This window comes from Octopus bimaculoides, chromosome 6, assembly GCF_001194135.2.
Source record: "Octopus bimaculoides isolate UCB-OBI-ISO-001 chromosome 6, ASM119413v2, whole genome shotgun sequence".
NCBI lineage: Eukaryota > Metazoa > Mollusca > Cephalopoda > Octopoda > Octopodidae > Octopus > Octopus bimaculoides.
In genome coordinates this window covers 73,048,368-73,067,495 of record NC_068986.1, presented here as the reverse complement: position 1 = coordinate 73,067,495, position 19,128 = coordinate 73,048,368, and the positions used below count along the sequence as shown (strand labels likewise).

General features: G+C 34.4%; 1 protein-coding gene across 1 annotated transcript in view; it reads right to left on the bottom strand.

Annotated features, from left to right (window-relative positions):
• Positions 1-7,927: 7,927 nt before the first annotated feature.
• LOC106873653 (phosphatidylinositol transfer protein alpha isoform) overlaps positions 7,928-19,128 on the bottom strand; it is a 68,683-nt gene continuing 57,482 nt past the window's right edge. Inside the window, exons 6-10 of the mRNA XM_014921106.2 lie at positions 17,636-17,719; positions 14,192-14,269; positions 12,326-12,421; positions 10,557-10,679; positions 7,928-8,967 (exon numbers count right to left, since the gene is read on the bottom strand). Coding sequence (XP_014776592.1) covers positions 8,932-8,967; positions 10,557-10,679; positions 12,326-12,421; positions 14,192-14,269; positions 17,636-17,719 — 417 coding nt within the window. The 3' untranslated portion in view covers positions 7,928-8,931. The remainder of the gene's footprint in view (positions 8,968-10,556; positions 10,680-12,325; positions 12,422-14,191; positions 14,270-17,635; positions 17,720-19,128) is intronic.

The window sequence follows — 19,128 nt, the reverse complement described above, 5'->3', positions numbered from 1 at the left end:
CAAACTAATCAAATATTTGCTGTACTGCTGTCTGACTGGTATCTTTTGGTATCTTCCGAGTTTAGACTCACAGGGATGGTTTCCTGGTTTCTGTAGTATATATATTAACCCCCTGGATGGGACACTTAGTCCATTACAGTATTACTAATTTTTGCCAGCTGAGTGGACTAGTGCAATGTCAAATGAAGTGTTTTGCTCAGGAACACATGCTACCTGGTCCAGGAATTGAAACCACAATCTTACAATCATGTGTCCAACACCCTAACCTCTAAGCTACATGCCTCCACTTTAATTCCTTTACTACTACTTTATTGGAATTTATTTATAATTGACTTTTTGTCAAATTATAATTTTTAGTTTTTTACCACAGTTTAAACATTAAAAAAAATTCAATTTTACTTTTTATACTTTTTGTGTTTTGTTTCAAAAACAATTATTTTTTTACTGTAAAAAGAGCATAGAAAATGTAAGCACAGGAATGATAATATTCTTAAGCAACTGAACCTGGAAAAGTTCAGGATGTAATCTGGTAATATTTAGTGAAAGCATTTGTCCTTACAATATATACATTCCATAATATTTACATTTATTCACATGACGTCTCTACAAACAAGGGATTTATTTAGTCAAGGTTCAATTTTCATCATTACAAGATAACTTTCTGCCTCTCTGTCACACTCCAACCTTTCATCATCTGGCACAAGATCACCTCCTCCAATGCCCTCTCCCCTCTCAAAGATTCCTCAACTTGTAAGTTACTTGGTGACCCTGTCAATGCTGGTAAAGAGCATTCAGTCCACACTGTATAGTGGTTGGCATTTGGAAGTCATCCAGCTGTAAAAACAATGCCAAAACTAATCTTGCCTGTGCTGATGCCACATGAAAAGCACTCAGTCCACTCTGCGGGGTGGTTAATGTTACGAAGAGCATCCAGCCATAAAAAGCATGCCAAAACAGACACAGAAGTCTGATGCAGTTTTCTGCCTGGCCAGCTCCTGTTAAACTATGGTGATGATCATCTGTGAATATGCAGATTCTTTTTTTATTGAATACACCACTGATAGTAGCATATAATTGTCCGTGGGTAAATACTGGAATTGGAAGATACAATCTACATTTCTGTTCTTGACTCTTATTTATCAACATAACTAAAGCAGGTCTTATAGGAAATTGCAATCCTTTTAGAGTGAATGGTACATCAGTATCAGATGACTGAAGAGAAATGTGAGGAATCATTGGCACTGCTCACTTCAGTGATGTTTGAATAGCTCTTAAAAACATCCATTGTTCAGTTTCCATAGTGTGTTAATAGGTTGATATAAACAAATTGAATGAAATCTTTCTTGGAGTTCACTGTTAAGAAGGGTGGAATCACTATAGAATTTGAGGAAGATGTGTCAGTGTCAGTATATATTTGGAATCCTCCCTTTGCCCAGTTTCAGTAACCAGTTTGCATAGTAATTTAGCTGATTAAATGTAACAAAATCATTGTTGTTCAAACAATTGAGAACTTTCCCATTTGTCTGCATATGCAAAACTTTGCATTCACTCCAAATTGAAAACTTTTTGGTGCATGCAGCACTTAGAGAAAATTATTGATCTCTACAGACCACTGGGAGAATTTTGTTGAAAACTGCCACTGAAGACTAGAAGTTTTCATCGAAGTTGTTCATTGATCATTATACCTTGAAGTGTGTGACTCAAAGCTTCAAGATGTCAGTGGCACTTAGGGACTTTGTCTCTTACCAGTAGCTGTGCATCATACAGAAGGCAAACAGCTGAATCATGAAGGGATGTGACAGGTTGATGCAGATTTTATTGGATAGTGAAGCTTGAAGCAAGAATAAGTAGTCTGTCTGAGTTCCAATAGTGAAACTACAACACCTGATGAAGCTTTAACAAGTGCCATTTGGCCATTTTTATGAACATAGGATAGTAGCAAGTTCAACACTAAAAAGTTCATCTATTCCTCCAGGAACATCTGAGCATCAAGAACTAGTAGGTTACCTTCATTGTTGTCAATTTTTGTTTTGATTGTCTCAGAGAGTCCTCTCTTTGTTATTGAGCATATGTGATCATTGTAATAGGTTTCAGCTGAAAGATCTATTTCATCTTATTTGACAGGTACGTTTTGTTGTTGGTCTGCAGCTGGAAAATCACAATAAACTGTTCAATGCACATATTGAAACAACAGGTTATCCAATATGCACATTGCTGTTAATGATAGCTTCTGTTGCATTTTCAATGGACATTGTTTCGCTTTTGTAATGTAGAAAATCTTGAGTAAGATTGTTGCAAAACATGTTGTATAGATTTTAGAGGCTCAGATGGAGAGCAAAAATGAATTGCAATCAATACATTACTGAGCTAGTATGTAGACTTAGTTGTTGCCATCTGATTTATGCACATTTGCCATTCGCAGTCATTTTTAAAGAGATTCATTACTTGGATGGCATGTTAAAACTTCTGCAGGTTACACAAATCATCAATACTTCATACTCTGTAATGAAGCAATAGACTTGCAGTGGCTGTGTAGTAGTGTAGTAGGCATGTCTCTGGTAGTCCTTCTGGTCACCTTGTCTTTCTTTGCTAATCCTTATGTATGATGTTCAAGAAAGCTGTAATATAGGCTAATTCTTACTTCAGGATCTTTGGGCTATTTTATAAAAATAAGTTAAATTTAGTTAATTGAGTTTGTTAAAGGGCATTTTTTGCACTGTTCAGATAAAAAAAAAATTACTTGTTAATTGAGTATGTTATTCTGAAGACATTCTGTGAGAGGATTTTTTTGCTGAAGGGAGAATTTGAAGTTTCCAACATGATCTGGATTATCACAGTTCCCCACAATTTTCATATTTAATGTTCACATCTTGCTGATTTGCATCACTGACATTGAGATGAATTTATTCTTGTTTCTCTTTCTAGTAATATTGTAAAAAAGTTTGTATCTTGGAACATGTATTTAAGTAAAAACGTGACAACTTTGACAGCTATGCACCATTCAGCATTGATCTGAGCTTTGTTATTTTTTAAATAATCAAGAATTATGTGTTGATTATTCACCTTAATGTCCCTATTTCCAACTTTCACATGAACACTAAGACCTCTTTCAGTAGAACATCGCTGATGCAGTGGATCACAGTTGTCATCACTTAACATATGTAAATAGAACTCATGTATCATCCATTTAACACACAAGGCAAAGTTGTACTCAGTTATCTATATGGTCCATGTATCATATACTTCTTTTTCAGCAGAAACAACTTAGTCAATTTTTTGCCATATGTCACAATTGTTGTCTATTACAAAGAGAAAATTATGAAATCTCAATGAAACAAACCTCTTTTCTGGAATTCAGTTGTGTTCACATGGGCCATTGATTTTCCCCAAAACACCTGATTTGAAATCTTGTAGAAGTTGCTGCCACTTCAGTTTGAAGTGGCAGCAACTTGTATCAGCATTGATATTTTTTAATTTCCTTATGATAGTCATCCTATTTTGGGAGAGTTTTAGATAAATATCATTGGGTTGCTTGCATCTATGTTTGAGAGAATGTATGAATGTATTATCTTCCAGTCTGGACAGCATTACCTGCAATAATTATCTGCCAGACTATTGTACAGGTCTGCTAGTAAGGCCTATTAACTTTCTTTTTGATTAGACTGCATCTCTGCAATCATGATTCATGGTTCTGCAGCTTTCCTGCTCTTCATGTCTTTAATTGCTTTATCTACCATGCTGCTGTCAACCTGAATTGCTGGTCACTCTATAGCAGTATTTTTCAACTGGGGTTCCACAAGAAAGAGATTTTGTGATTGTCATATTACTATGCATGCACAACATATTTTTGGTTATTGTAATATAGACATCATCCTACCTAACCTATTATGTTATCAAAAAAAATATAACAACTGTATATATATATTATAAATATATATATGAGGTTTACCATGTGAACTACAATGAAAAAAATATGAGAAAGATATAGTATATAAATCTTTTGTACAGGGGTTCCTTGAGACATATAATTTATTTTAAGGGTTATGCAAGGGTAAAAAGGTAGAAACACTGCTCTATAAGGCCAGAATGAAATATCCTGTCTTATGCATTCTCCATGCTCAGCAGCATCTAATAATGACACTTCCATATCTACATGCCGCCATCACTCTGAATACATATGATATCCCAGTTGTCTCACTCATTACCTTGCAATCTTGAACATTATATGCCAAAGCCTCATGTTGCAGGACATGTGCAAATCTCTTCCCTTCTGCATTACCTTTAATCAAGTATATCTGTTGCCAAGCTGCTCGTCTAGCAATTTGACAATGTTCCCCACTACCACCTTCCTTTCAGATTTCCCAAGCCTGTCTCTTAGTCTTTATTGCTCTACTAGTTATGTTATTCCTGTCACCATATTACTTTTGGTTTGACTGGGACTTTTGCCCCAGCCATGTCTGATCCATAGATTGAAGGAAGTTATTTCATAAAAATTCCCCATTGTCATCTATGCTACAGACATAAATCTTTCTCCCTTGAGTAATATACACCAATTAGTATTTCTCTAAACCTATTCCCAACTGTAGGATCCTTTAGTTTCCATATCTTCTTTCTATCATTTTCTGTTTTTCTATCTACATTGCTCTGAAGTTGTGTAATGCATTATTGACCAGGAAAGGGCTTGGTATTTGCAATAGCCCTTCTATACAATTTCCTGGTAAGAATATAATCTGATTTGTGTTTTTACTAAATTGATAGGTGATTATGTGGCTGGCTGGTTTCTTAGTGTGTGTGTTGCAAATAGATCAGTTGCATCATAGAACTTCTGGTGCCTTTACACTCTCCTCATTTCTTGAACCATACCCATCGCCTCAATGTATGTCACAGAAGCCATCATTGCATCAGTTGACATATCTGTTGAAGTCACCAGCCATGATAATGAAGTCGGTTGTCATTCAGGAAGTCTGTAGAAGGATCGCATAAAAGGACCACTACTACAAGATCCTGTCTGTGAGGCAAGCCTGTTAGTAATTATCACTTCAAGAAAACAATCATTTACAGACTTCAAAATATCGCTAATGAATTAACAAATTCTTCCTTTCGGAAGATTATATCATAACGAATGGACTGAACAGGAGAACAAACTGATTCTCTCTCTATATAAGTAAACAATGGTGTAAATCTGATACCATAAAATTTAGTTTCAAAGAAAGGAAAGGGACAAAATTTACAGTAAATGGAAGGAGGGTGAACTTGGGAAAACTGGCAGAGTAGCAGACTCTCAGCCCTCTAAGTTTATACTGAAACCCTCTCGTGGTTAACTACATTACCTTTAATCTTGCTGAGTCATAAAAACATATACTACTTTGGCCCAAATTAGTCCTGATCAAAGGTGTTTTCCAAGAAGTGCATTATTCAAGGTGTCCTTTTTTTTAATATTAATTTTTATTCTACCTCATTGCATCTTGTATGTGATGAGATACATTTGACAATTTTTTCTAGCAAATAGAGCAACCATTTAGAGGTTCTCTAAATACTAGTTTGTAAAGAAGTTCAAGCCATTGATCATGTTGCTTCCTTAGAGTTTTGTAACTAATAAAAAATAAATTATCTCTAAACAGATTTCCCAAAGCCACCTAGTTTTGTAAACCTGTGGCCAAAACAAAGCAAAACAAAACAAAAAAATTGTTTTAATAATACAAAGAAAACCATTTGTTTTTGATGGTTATTTTTTTCAAATTATGACTTTATTGTTTTCAATTTGGTCTTTATCAATTCTATTCTTGTTTTAAAACTGTCTACAAAGGAAGTTAAAAGACAAAATACTTAGCAAAGTTTATAGAGATGCTACAATGATAGAAAATTGACAAAAGGCAGTAGTACAGGGAGGAGAGGAAAGGAAGGTACCACAAGTTACTTTCAACTAAAATCTCAATTTTTTTCTTTCAAATGATATAAATTTTTTTGTCTTTTTGTCTCTCTAAATTATTCCTTATGTCCATATATCTAAATAAAATGTTGGCAATGTTTTTGAAGCTGATTTTGCATTTTTACAATCACTATCAACAAAAATTCCACTCAACAGAAATTCTAATCACTGTTTATGAATTGACTGCAATAGTATTTTGGCCAATCTTACACATCTTATATGAAAGAATTTTTTTTTTATTATACAACCTGATATAATAATAGCATTTTTTTTTAAGGAAAAATATTATTTCAAATGTAAAATTTCCATTTAGCTTATTGGTAGACTGATTTTAAATAGTTTTCAAATGTCAAATTGCTATTCAAAAACTACAAGAAAATAATGAGAATTAAGTTATTCCATAAATATTCTGAAACTTTGGAACACTAAAAATATACTTATCAAAATGAAAGCTTAATCAAGAAATAATTTCCCTTCAAATGTTTAGTTAAAAATTATTCCTACAAAACAGAAAATGTTATTACATATGCTATATTAACATATCATTGCCAATATTTTCAGTTTTCAATTGTTCAAAAATCACAAAGCTTTTGATATAAAGTTAACCATTTGTTTGCTATCTTGAACATTTACTATAAAAATGAAAATCTTTTATTGAAAAAAACAAATAGTAAGATATATACTCAATTGTTTATGTATAAGTGTATGTTGGGATACAGAAGAATGCAGAACCTCCTTATGTCTATGCCATATGATTAAAAGTTGATAGATACTCACATATATGATTATCACTAAATATTATTTATTACTATAATTGTTTTCTCAAATACATATTTACACCTAGGTTTTTATAAATGTGGAGATAGAAAGATTATGTGAAAAAATTTGCTAAATATGAACAGAACAGTTTGACATGAATTTCTTTTGCTTTCATATTTAATATATTAGGCAAAACCAGTGTTTGTGTGTATGTGTACATATATATATTCAAAGACTATGGGGAGATATGAATGGGTGAAATTTATAATTTCAGTGAATACTGTCATTCATTTGTTAAGAATAGATGAATTATCTAAAAACGTAAACATTCAGTTTCTAAATGAGAAGGGCAAGTATTTGCACTTTTCCAAGTGTAACAACCTTTTAAGTAAGCCAACAATCATTAATGTAAACCCAATGACAAATTGCTTATTTTCACAAAATTATTTTGCTTGTTGCTGTCAATGCACCAAAGCAGTGGTTTTATTTTCAATAACAAATATATTCTATTTAATCTTGTAGCATCCTAATTATCAAATTAATATAATTTGTTGTAGTTGGAATTAAAACTTTTGGAACAAGAGTCCCTTATGTATGAAATACACAAACAGATACAAATACAAATGAGATTACATTCAAGCACATATTTGCTGTACATAATATACATGCTAAAATGTATGAGTGTGTTCATTTGAGTACACATTTTCACTTTGTAATAACTAGGCACACATGAATACATGTACGTATGTATACAAAATAGATGGTGTTATATATAAGGTAATGAAGGCATGGAATTGATTCAAGTAACTAAATGATAGACACTGTCAAAACAAAAAATTAATTTTCTTTAGGGACTACAAAGAAACTTCTGATGTTAGCCAAATAAAAATCTTGTAATCCTTTGATCGAGAAAGCCCTTTCCAAACATTCATTTAATTTTTTTTTTTTTATATATAATTCATTTACATCTCTAATGCCCTTGGAAAATATATGAACACTACCACTTCCCAGTTCTATAACTTCAACTATATATTACCATCATTGCAACAAAGAAAATTTATCAGAATGTGTGTAAATTCTTACTACTAATTCAGTTGTTTTTGATCTGAAGGCAATTTACATGATCATTAAACTACTACAAGTTGGTATGTGCAAGTTAATTTATTTATTTGCTATAGACAATTTAAAATTATAACCAAAAATCAATAAGATTCAATTAAAAGATCAAGAAGACATATGCAGTTTTGTTTTGTTTTTCGTTTTATTGGAAGAGGGGGGAGGGGTATATTAAAACACAAGCCTTCAATCTGGACAGTCGCATTTGAGAATTACTAATATATTAACAGCAACTGTTAATTAACTGTGAGTGAAGAAAGACTATATGCAAACATTACAGAATATAGGACACTGACTATTTGAATGAGAAAGTTTCTGAAAAGATATCATCTTCCCATAAAAAAAATCTATATTACTTAGGTATTTTAATTTCATTTATTATTTATTTTTGGATGCTAGAAGAGCCAAGCAGCAAAAAGAAATATAATCAACAAAACAGAGAAATAAAAAAGTTAGTTAACAAGCTTAAACAAATTTAAGCTGAATGTTCAATAAAACCTTGAAAGTGTTTAAAGTTAATTACCATAAGCATTTGGCACATAACTTTTTTTTTTGCTTATAATGTTTCCAAAAACTAAGGTTCAGCTTGCTCATGAAAAACAGTGAATCTGATGAAAAAAATTATTTTTTTCTAAAACCTAAACTAGAAATTTTCCAAAACATTCATTTACAGATAACCTGACAGACATGGTAGTTCTAATTTTTTTCTTTTTTTGATCCTTTTGTTTACTACTGTGAAAATTTTTGGAAATACAGAGATTATTACAAATAGCTAAGGAAACGTTTATTGGTACATCATCGTTGAAAAGATATTTGTAAACCTAAAAGAAAAAATTTTCTGAATAAATTTAGGGGGAAAAAAAAAACAAAAACAATGAGAATACTTTGTTTCAAGTTCAGCTAAAGTAAATTGTCCTAATAAAGGTGTAAGACTTTATTAGCAAAACTTGCTCAGAATATTCAAATACGCTTTTTAACTCATATTTTTTTTGTTTTAGATGCTGTTTAAGATACAATAATTTGTATTAATTACTAGTTTTTTGATTCTTGGAATTACAGTGTCAGTGAAGACATGCTCACAGCAGTGATAGTGTTGTTAGATTGGTTACTAAAAAGTTTCTGAGCAGTTATGTAGTTCCCCGGATAGTGCCTAAACACCGTTGCTGAAAACAAAAACAAAATTTAAAGATGTTAATGAACAATAATCAAGATAGTACAATGTATAAAAAAATTAATGACAGTGGCTGAAATATATGTCAAAAGCTCCTTGCCAAAACACCTGCCACCAATCTTGACAACTCGGTACATTTACAATTTATCTATTACAAACTTCTCTGGTACTCTCTCTCTCTCTCTCTCTCTCTCTCTCTCTCTTTAAAGGCAGCTAAAATGGTGGCTAACATACTAAGGTCCCTCTCCCTATCTTCATAACAGTGACAAACTTTTTGCCAGGCCATTTTGGAGTACCATTGCAAGCTTCCTTGGTAACTAAGTTTCATCAACCATTATAGAGACATGGTTGCTAGCTGTAATGAAGGTGAGCCATCTAAGAAATTAAGCACGCCAAACATACACAATAGTATACACAAAAAGGAATTTGTCTCAGTTGTACAAGGATGATATGGAGTCCACAAGCTGCAGCAGTGGCAATTTATCTAAGAGAGCAGTATCTCTGAATGCAAACTGATATGGAAGGGATATGTTATCCCTGGCAGTTACATGATAAACTGTATCCCCTGTTCATGCCGAAAAGTGGCTGGCCCAGCAATAACAAGGGTATCAAACCATCAAAAATCATGTCACACACACACACGAACAAAACAAAAAAACAAACAAGCAATAGCAGCAGTAGTGGTCAGTTGGTATGTCAGATAATGAAGGACTGTGAGAGACTTGTCAAACTCAGCATAGAAAAACAGACCCATGAAAATATTTCTCTCTCTCTCATTCCATGCTTCTAAATAAATGAGGATTTATAAATATTCAATATAAAAAACAAATACTACCAATTTGGAAATAACATAGCCCTTTCTTTGGTGATAAATTTTGATAAAAAAAAATATCAAACTACATCTCACTAATAATATTTTCAGTGTTTAATGGCCCAGTGGTTAGGGCAGCGGACTCGCGGTCATAGGATTGCGGTTTTGATTCCCAGACCGGGCGTTGTTGAGCGAAAACACCTAAAGCTCTACGAGGCTCCGGTAGGGGATGGTGGCGAACCCTACTGTACTCTTTCACCACAACTTTCTCTCACTCTTACTTCCTGTTTCTGTTGTACCTGTAATTCAAAGGGTCAGCCTTGTCACACTGTGTCATGCTGAATATCACAGAGAACTACGTTAAGGGTACACGTGTCTGTAGAGTGCTCAGCCACTTGCACGTTAATTTCACGAGCAGGCTGTTCCGTTGATCGGATCAACTGGAACCCTCGACGTCGTAAGCGACGGAGTGCCAACAACAGCAACAATTAAGGAGAAATGGTTATAATTCTGATAAATGAAGACTGTGGAAAATAAGATATTTCAAAAATGTTTACATCCTTTCTCTCTCTCTCTCTGAAAATTTAAACAAAATGAAAATCATCTTAATGAAACTTAAAAAACAAAAAAAAAAATTTTTTCAAAAAATTGTTTTCAAAATAATACAGAAACTGATATAATCCCTATTTTAGTAGATCAAAAAATGATACCAGATGTTTGATTTTCTCAAGACAAATTGTGCCTTTAAAAAAACATCGCATTATACTTACTTTATCTAAATCTTCCTTCGTCTTTTCCTCAAGTGATCGTATATCCTCTAAAGTCATGCCAAACCAATAGTCAGTCCAACAAAATACCTGACGATGAAAATTAGTGAAAATTCGTTTCTCTTGCTGCAAAAAAAAAAAAAAAAAAAAAAAAAAAAAAAAAAAAAAAAGAAAGAAAGAAAGGAAAAGGTTATTAAAATCTTTCTATATCAATGTAAATTATTTATTTGAGTAGTTTAACAATTTGCATTAAACAACGCCTTACAATCCATCTTTCTAAATGATCTTTACATGATCTTAATATATAAACAGAAAAGGACTGCAAAACGTGAGACACTGATGAAGCAGAACCATCCAATTCATGCTAGTATGGTAAAACGGACGTCTGATGATAATTAGAGTTATAGTCGGATATAATTTGCACCTTTTTTCCCTGAAATCTTCAACTAAAGTTGGGGGTGCGACTTATAATTCTTTTATTCTTTTTCTTGTTTCAGTCATTTGACTGCGGCCATACTGGAGCACCGCCTTTAGTCGAATCAAATCGACCCCAGGACTTATTCTTTGTAAGCCTAGTACTTATTCTATCGGTCTCTTTTTGCCGAACCGCTAAGTTACGGGGGACTTAAACACAGATACACAACATATACACACATACATATATACAACGGGCTTCTTTCAGTTTCCATCTACCAAATCCACTGACAAGGCTTTGGTCGGCCTGAGGCTATAGCAGAAGACACTTGCTCAAGGTGCCACACAGTGGGACTGAACCCGGAATCATGTGGTTGGTAAGCAAGCTACTTACCACACAGCCACTCCTGCACCTATAAGTGCATCCTATAAAAAAATCTTCAAGTATTTTCTAGGTACAAGCCATGTCTGAAGTTCTGACACATGGAATAACCAAGAAAAGCTAAATCGCTAATTCCAAAGCCAAGAAGTACATGGAAAACGATTTTTATATATTTCTTTACTTCTGTTAGTATGAAATAAACAATTAATTAAAAAGAAAAAAAAGAAGTTTAATGCTTGTTTGTTTTGTACTATCCTTGTCTTTCTTTAATTTGACACAATGTTATTTGTTAACATGAAGAGAAAGAGCAATTTGTAGGACATCACTTTCATTGAATACACAAAGTCGCATTCGAATCAAGCTGCAAAACAGTCGCTGCAACATAGTCGGGTCAATGATGAAATTCCCGATCTGAATCTTATAAGTTAGGGGTGCGTCTTATAGACGAGGGTGTTTTATAGTCGAGTACATACAGTACATATTCACTGGAATAACATTTAGTTGTAAAACATACACCCCAACCCTATTTGTACACATACAATGTTACAATAAACTGAGTGGAATACATACTAAGGACCAGCAAAATAGTGTCAAATGTCACCAAGTAGATACGTGAAAAAATCTGTTAAATACATACATTTGTATGAAAAAATAACATTGTAAATAATTGTTTAAAGTAATAGAAATATTTAATAAAAGAATTAATATGAATTATAATGTTGATGGTTTGCAGTTTTTGAAACAACTCTCTAAAAAAATGTCCTTGTATGTTGGACAAACTGATTCTGTGATTTTATTTGTTTCCCTATATCAAAATGCTCATGTCTATCTCATTTTACCTAAAATATTTGGAGTAACGTTTAACTAAATATCTATGAAATTATATCCCATTACATGAATTATAATCAACACCATAAGATAATTTAACCAAAATTTGAAATTGGTTTAAGAAATTTTGGAGTACAAAACTACTTACCCCTTGGATAAATTTTTCTATTTGTGTTTGTAATCCCATCCATGCAAAGTTTACGGACACTAATTTATAACAGGTCATAATAGGGTCAGCTTCATCCTAAAAAAAAGAAAAAATTATCAATTTTAAATAGTAAGACTACAAACAGCTGTGAATGTACAAAATTAAAATTATAGATATGTTATCATAGGTAATTTAATTAGAACTGGAGATTGTATTTAAGGTGCAGAGCAAATGGAAGAAACTGGAAAGTTTTGTTTTTACATATAATCATGCAAAGTAAATGTCATCAGTAACAACAGAAAAAAATGGAACTGTATTACGTACTTCTTGAATTTTAGAAACAAGTGATCTGAGAAAGTGAATAGGTTTTACAGACATATAAATTTTTAAATTTAATTGAAACACCTAACGGGTGTATTTTGGTTAGAAATATAATAATGAAAAGGTTAATAATTAGCCAGACACTGACATCATCTTTATGACTAGTAATTATTTCAATCATGAAGAAAACTGAAAATAGCTTTTCCTATGTTTTGAGCTTTCCACCAATTTTGCAAAGTATCAACTTGAGTAAAAAGTAAGCAACATTTTGAAACATAAAAAATTTGTACCGGATTTTAGCAGCTTTGAATTTTTTAAAACATTTTTTTGCAATTGTCTGATAATACAGACACAGACTTGCCCAAATGCATCAATAAATTAACATTGATAATTTTTTCACCGTTGTTAGTCATCTGAAATGGAACTGTCAAAGCGCGATGTTTGAGCAATTTTGCTATTCAACTTCAAAAAAGGATGTAAAGCAGCTGAAATTGCTCGCGAACGTTTGGTGAGGAAATTACCAGCGAGTGGTCAGGTTGAAAATGGTTTAAACGATTTTGCAGTGGAGACCTAAGCCTTAAAAATCATGAGCATAGCGGACGCCCATTTGTCATTGATGACAGTTAATTAAAGACCATCATTGAGAAAGATCCACGTAAAACCACTCGAAAACTGGCAAAAGAACTTCAAGTTAGCCAGAAAACTGCCTGCAACCATTTGCATGTGATCAGAAAATCAAAAAAAGCTCGACAAATAGGTACCACACAATTTGAATGAAAATCAGAAAATGCACAGATATGAAATTTGCTCATCGCTTCTTCTCCATAACCAGATTGATCCATTTCTCAACTGTGTTTCAACTTGCAATGAAAACTGGATTCTGTACAATAATAAAAAAACGTTCTTCACAGTGGTTGGACCAAAATGAAGCACTGAAAAACTTTCCTAAACCGGAGTTCTTCAAAAAGAAGGTTATGGTGACTATTTGGTGGTGTACTGCTGGACTCATCCACTATAGCTTCTTAAAACCCAGAAAATCCATTACTGCAGAAACATTGCCATGAAATTGCCAAAATGAACGAAAAACTGCAACTCAGCTGTCCCAGACTAGTCAACAGAAGTGGGCCAATCATTCTTCATGACAATGCTCAACCACAAGTTTCACTAATGACGCTCCAGAAGTTGAGAGTACTTGGCTACAAAGTACTCAACCAGCTTAATCCTCAGACCTTTCTCCTACCGACTACCACTTTTTCAAGCACCTTGATAGTTTCCTGTGAGAGAAGGAGTTCAAAAATCAAACCAATGCTGAAAGTGCATTCAAAGAGTTCATCAGTTCCAGAACTCCAGATTTTTATGTTACCAGAATAAAAAAACTTGTAACGTTTTTGGCAAAAATGTGCTGATACTTTGATGAATAAAATTTCCGCATTGTTGAAATATATTGTGATGAATTTCATGTTTCAAAACATTGCTTACATTTTACTGAGCCTGATAGAATAAAATACAGAGGCACATATTGAATAATTCAAATGAAATATTTACCATCCATTTGCCTAACAAAGGTCCCCGACCAGTCTTTTCAGACTTATATGTTGTTGGATCTTCTTCTTTCTTGTAGTCCTGGTAAAATAGAATCAATAATTATGAAATTTTAAAAAGCTGAATTTTGAAACAAAAAATACAATTCAACTTTTGCTGATGTACTGGGTCATCCCATAAATACTGTGGCTTTTTCTACTGTATGAACTAAAAGTTGGAGGGGGGACAGGACAATCTCCCTGCATAAACTAGTTATAAAAGCAGGTAGAAATTTTACCTTGGTTTTATTCTTAGTGCATGTTTTGAAGAGTGCAGTTCGATTTTAACAGTTATTTTTTCAAAGCTATAATGGAAGTGGTTAAGGAGCATATTCTGCATATTTTGCTTTATAAGTTCATCATAGTCCTCCAGGCAATAACACAGGAATTCAAGACAGGATGCCCCGGAGAGCTTCTCTATGCTGATGACCTTGCTCTAGTAGCTGAGCCACTATCAGAACTAGAGAAGTTTCAGGTGTGGAAGCAAGGTATAGAATCAAAGGGCTTTAGAGTCAATCTAACAAAAACCAAAATCTTAATAAGTAGGAAGGCAGATAAATCACAAATCCCTTCAGGTAAATGGCCCTGCTTGATCTGTAGAAAAGGTATAGGCAGAAACTCCATAAGATGTACCTGGTGTAAGCTATGGACATATAAGAGGTGCAGCAATATCAAAGGAAGGCTAACTGGGAAGATAGTTTTTGTGTGTGGCAAATGCTCAGGAGCAATAAACACTGAAAATGTGCAGAAAACAGTTTCTGTCACATGCCAAGGAGAAAAACTAGAAGTAGTTGATAGTCTCCATTACCTAGGTGACCAAGTCAGTAGCGGGGGTGGATGCTCTGAGAGTGTAGCTGCTAGAATAAGAATAGCTTGGGCAAAGTTCAGAGACCTCCTACTTCTGCATGTAACAAAGGCCCTCTCACTCAGAATAAAAGGTAGATTGTATGACATGTGTGTGAACAGCCATGCTACATGGCAGTGAAACATGGGCCGTGACTGCTGAAGACAAGTGTAAGCTTGCAAGAAATTAAGCTAGTATGCTCCGCTGGATGTGTAATGTCAGTGTACATACACAACTGACTGTAAGTGCCCTGAGAACAAAGCTGGACATAAGAAATATCAGAAGTGGTGTGCAAAAGAGACAACTGCACTGGTATGGTCAAGTGTTGTGTATGGATGAGGACAGCTGTGTGAAAAACTGTCACACCCTAGTAGTATAGGGAACCTGTGGAAGAAGTAGACCCAGGAAAACCTGGGATGAGGTGAAGTACGACCTTCGAAAGTTGAGCCTCACGGAGGCGATGATGAGTGACCGAGACCTTTGGAGATATGTTGTGCTTGAGAAAACCTGGCAAGCCAAGTGAGACCGTAACCGTGGCCCATACCAGTGCAAAATAACCAGCCCATTTAAGTGTACCTTTCAATCATTGGGCAATAAACTGTGCTTGTGAAGACCTGTTGAGTCAAGTGAAGTCATTGATGTGGATGATGCCAGTACCGCCTGACTGGCACCCGTACCAGTGGTACGTAAAAAGCACCATTCAAGTGTGGTCAATGCCAGTGCAGCCTCACCGGTCCCGTGCCAGTGACACGTAAAAAGTACCATTCAAGTGTGGTCAATGCCAATAAGTATAAGCTAGTGTCAACGGTGGTTCCAGAAATTCCAAGCTGGAAACTACAGCCTAGAAGATGAGCCTCACCCTGGAAGATCTGTAGAGCTCCAGTGAGGACATCCTGCAAACCCTGGTGGAACAAAATCCTATTGTAACTGTTGAGGAACTAACAGAGAGGCTTGGACTTGGACATTCAACCATTCATTGACACTTGCATACCATTGGAAAAGTCAGCAAATTGGGTTCTTCACAAAGTTTCCGAGTCTAATCGTGTGCAGAGAGTGAATGTGTGCTCTTCTTTGCTGTCACATCTCACAAATGAACCTTTTTTGGACCAAATAGTGACTGCTAACGAGAAATGGGTTCACTATAAAAATATCAAGCACCGAAGACAGTGGGTAGAGAAAGGAGAAACACCAGCATCCCAAGCAAAAGAAGGTCTTTACCCGCATAAGGTGTTGTTATCTGTTTGGTGGGATATGAAAGGTTTAGTCCACTTTGAACTTTTAAACCCAAACGAAACAATAACGAAGGAGATCTACTGTGAGCTGCTTAAGTCAGTGCTAGAAGAAAAACGACCATCTTTGGTTTCAGGATGAAAGGTGTTCTTCCATCAGGATAATGCTTAGCCACGTACAGTGAGGATGACATTCCAAAGGCTGGAGCAGTTTGAATGGGAAACGATGCCCCACTCACCATATTTGCCAGACATTTCTCCATCTGACTATCATTTGTTAGGCAAACTTCAAAATCATTTGGACGGAAAAAATTTGAATTCTGTAGACAAGGTCAGGACAGTACTTAAGGAGTACTTTTCATCATGGATAAGTGAATTTTGGAAGAGGGGCCTTGCAAGTCTACCAGATAGATGGGAGAAGATTGTAGAAAATGAAGGAGAGTATATTTTACATTAAAAAAAAAACTTTTGAAAAATAAAAGTATTAAAAAAAAAACCGCATTATTTATGGGATGACCCAATACAAAGAAACCTCAAATTTCTAACTTGTCTTCTACAGCTACTATGCAAAGGCATTCACACACACTTGTGAATATTAAGTAGTTACTTAAACTAACTAAAATATCTTTGTTGTTATGGATTTGAATTTGAATTTTTTTACATTTTGAATAATACGCATAAAAAATTTTATAGTGGAGAGATAGAAAATATATGTAGATGATTAAACAGCTATAGCTAAATGAGAACAGGTAATAGTACTTGAATGTCAAAATGGAGGCAGCTAAACACTTAAAACATAAGATTAAGAAAGAAATTCATTTTAATAAATGAAAGTGCACCTATATTGATAAAACATTACTTTACACAGTTTATTCTGAGCACGTTTTATATATCTTCTAAAGATTGTCAGGCACATAATCATTATAAAGGTATATACATAGGCTTGATAAAAAGAAAAAAAACGTGGTATAGCTGTATTAATTCTGAAGTTGATTTTAATCAATATATTTACAAGAAACAATGGATCTATTTGTTAATGACAAAACCACAATGTTCAAGTTCCATCTAGTATGTACATGAAAATATGCCATGACTTAAAAATGCTGATACAAGATCACATTTTTCAAGATGTCCATTATCCAGACAATCTTTTGTTGGACATACATCAATACATTGACTTAATTATAGCAATGATATATTAATCCATTAAGTTTACCACATTAAAGTTTTACTCTGCTGTAGCGGCAATGTATATAATGAAGCACAAAAGTTAGTAGATAACATTTGTCACTATAATAAAAAGAAATACTACTAAGGACTCAAAAAATGTACTTACCTTAGAAGAAACAACAGAGTTGTTAGCAATATCAATCATAACAACAGCCCTACTTTTTAAATGTTCAGGTGAAAGACTGTGAGCCTGAAATGGAAATAATTTATATGACCTATTAGACAAAAATAAAGAAATATCAAAATGAAAAATAGAGAGAAATGTAAAAGCAGAATATACAAATTTGACACAAATGTATTGAAGAGAAAAATCAGTGTGAACAGTAAGTATGTACACAGGTGGAATATGAAATGGGGAGGGCAGCACCTAACAGTCTCACAAGGAATAACAAAGCAAAAGTTCAGATGCACAAGTATTAAACAATATGTGCAACCTTAAAGGTTTTGTTAACTAAGATTTTGTTTTGATTGTTCAACTTCCTAAACAGACTGCATTCATTAAGTTGTGGCACAATCCCCCTGCCCCTCCACAAGTTTTACAATTCACTAGAAGCAACCCATCTATTTGCCTCATCCCTTATCGTCTGAGGTAGTTTGATGGCTTGTCTCTGTTATGGGAAAGGGTCACCATCACAGCACTAAGTAGGTGGGAGATCTAGCTACTGAAATATTTACTCCATATTGCTGAACCTCGTGGCTGTAGAGTAACAGCAGTCATTATAAGAGTCTATGGCAGCTGCAGTTGTCTGCATGACTATTAGCAGTTCAGCAAAAAAACATTCCCATGACTGAATTATCTCTACACACGTTCATAAAAGTTTGTGCATCAGCAAATCACCACTGCAAGCTTGGATACTGACTATCACGCAGACAATAAAATAGATGGTGATAGGAATGGTATCACCATAGATAAAAAAAATCAAAATTACACAAGAAATATATATATATATATATATATATATATTGAAAACCCTAACTGTGTATACAAGACTAGTTCTCATGATGTAAAAGGGGATGGCCATGTGATACTATCACTCAACCATCAATACCTAATGCATCAACTCTCTTCTTTTCAGATACAGAAAACAAATCATCACTCAATCACCATCCACCAGAAACTAACACCTCCCTGTCAGGTGAAAAACTTTGGTGCTTTCAGAATCAACAATTTCATGATGGAAGCTAGAGACTGAGAGATTGTAGAGATGCTAGAGAGAAGCATGACAACAACTTTTTCAAGAGTAGTGAGGATGTACACCCAGAGCCAGGCTATTAGCTTCATCATCATCATCATCATCGCTTAACGTCCGCCTTCCATGCTAGCATGGGTTGGACGATTTGACTGAGGACTGGTGAAACCGGATGGCAACACCAGGCTCCAATCTAATTTGGCAGAGTTTCTACAGCTGGATGCCCTTCCTAACGCCAACCACTCAGAGAGTGTAGTGGGTGCTTTTACGTGTCACCCGCACGAAAACAGCCACGCTCGAAATGGTGTCTTTTATGTGCCACCCGCACAAGAGCCAGCCCAGGGGCACTGGCAACGATCTCGCTCGAAAACCCTACAAGGCCAGTCAGGCGGTATATATATATATATAT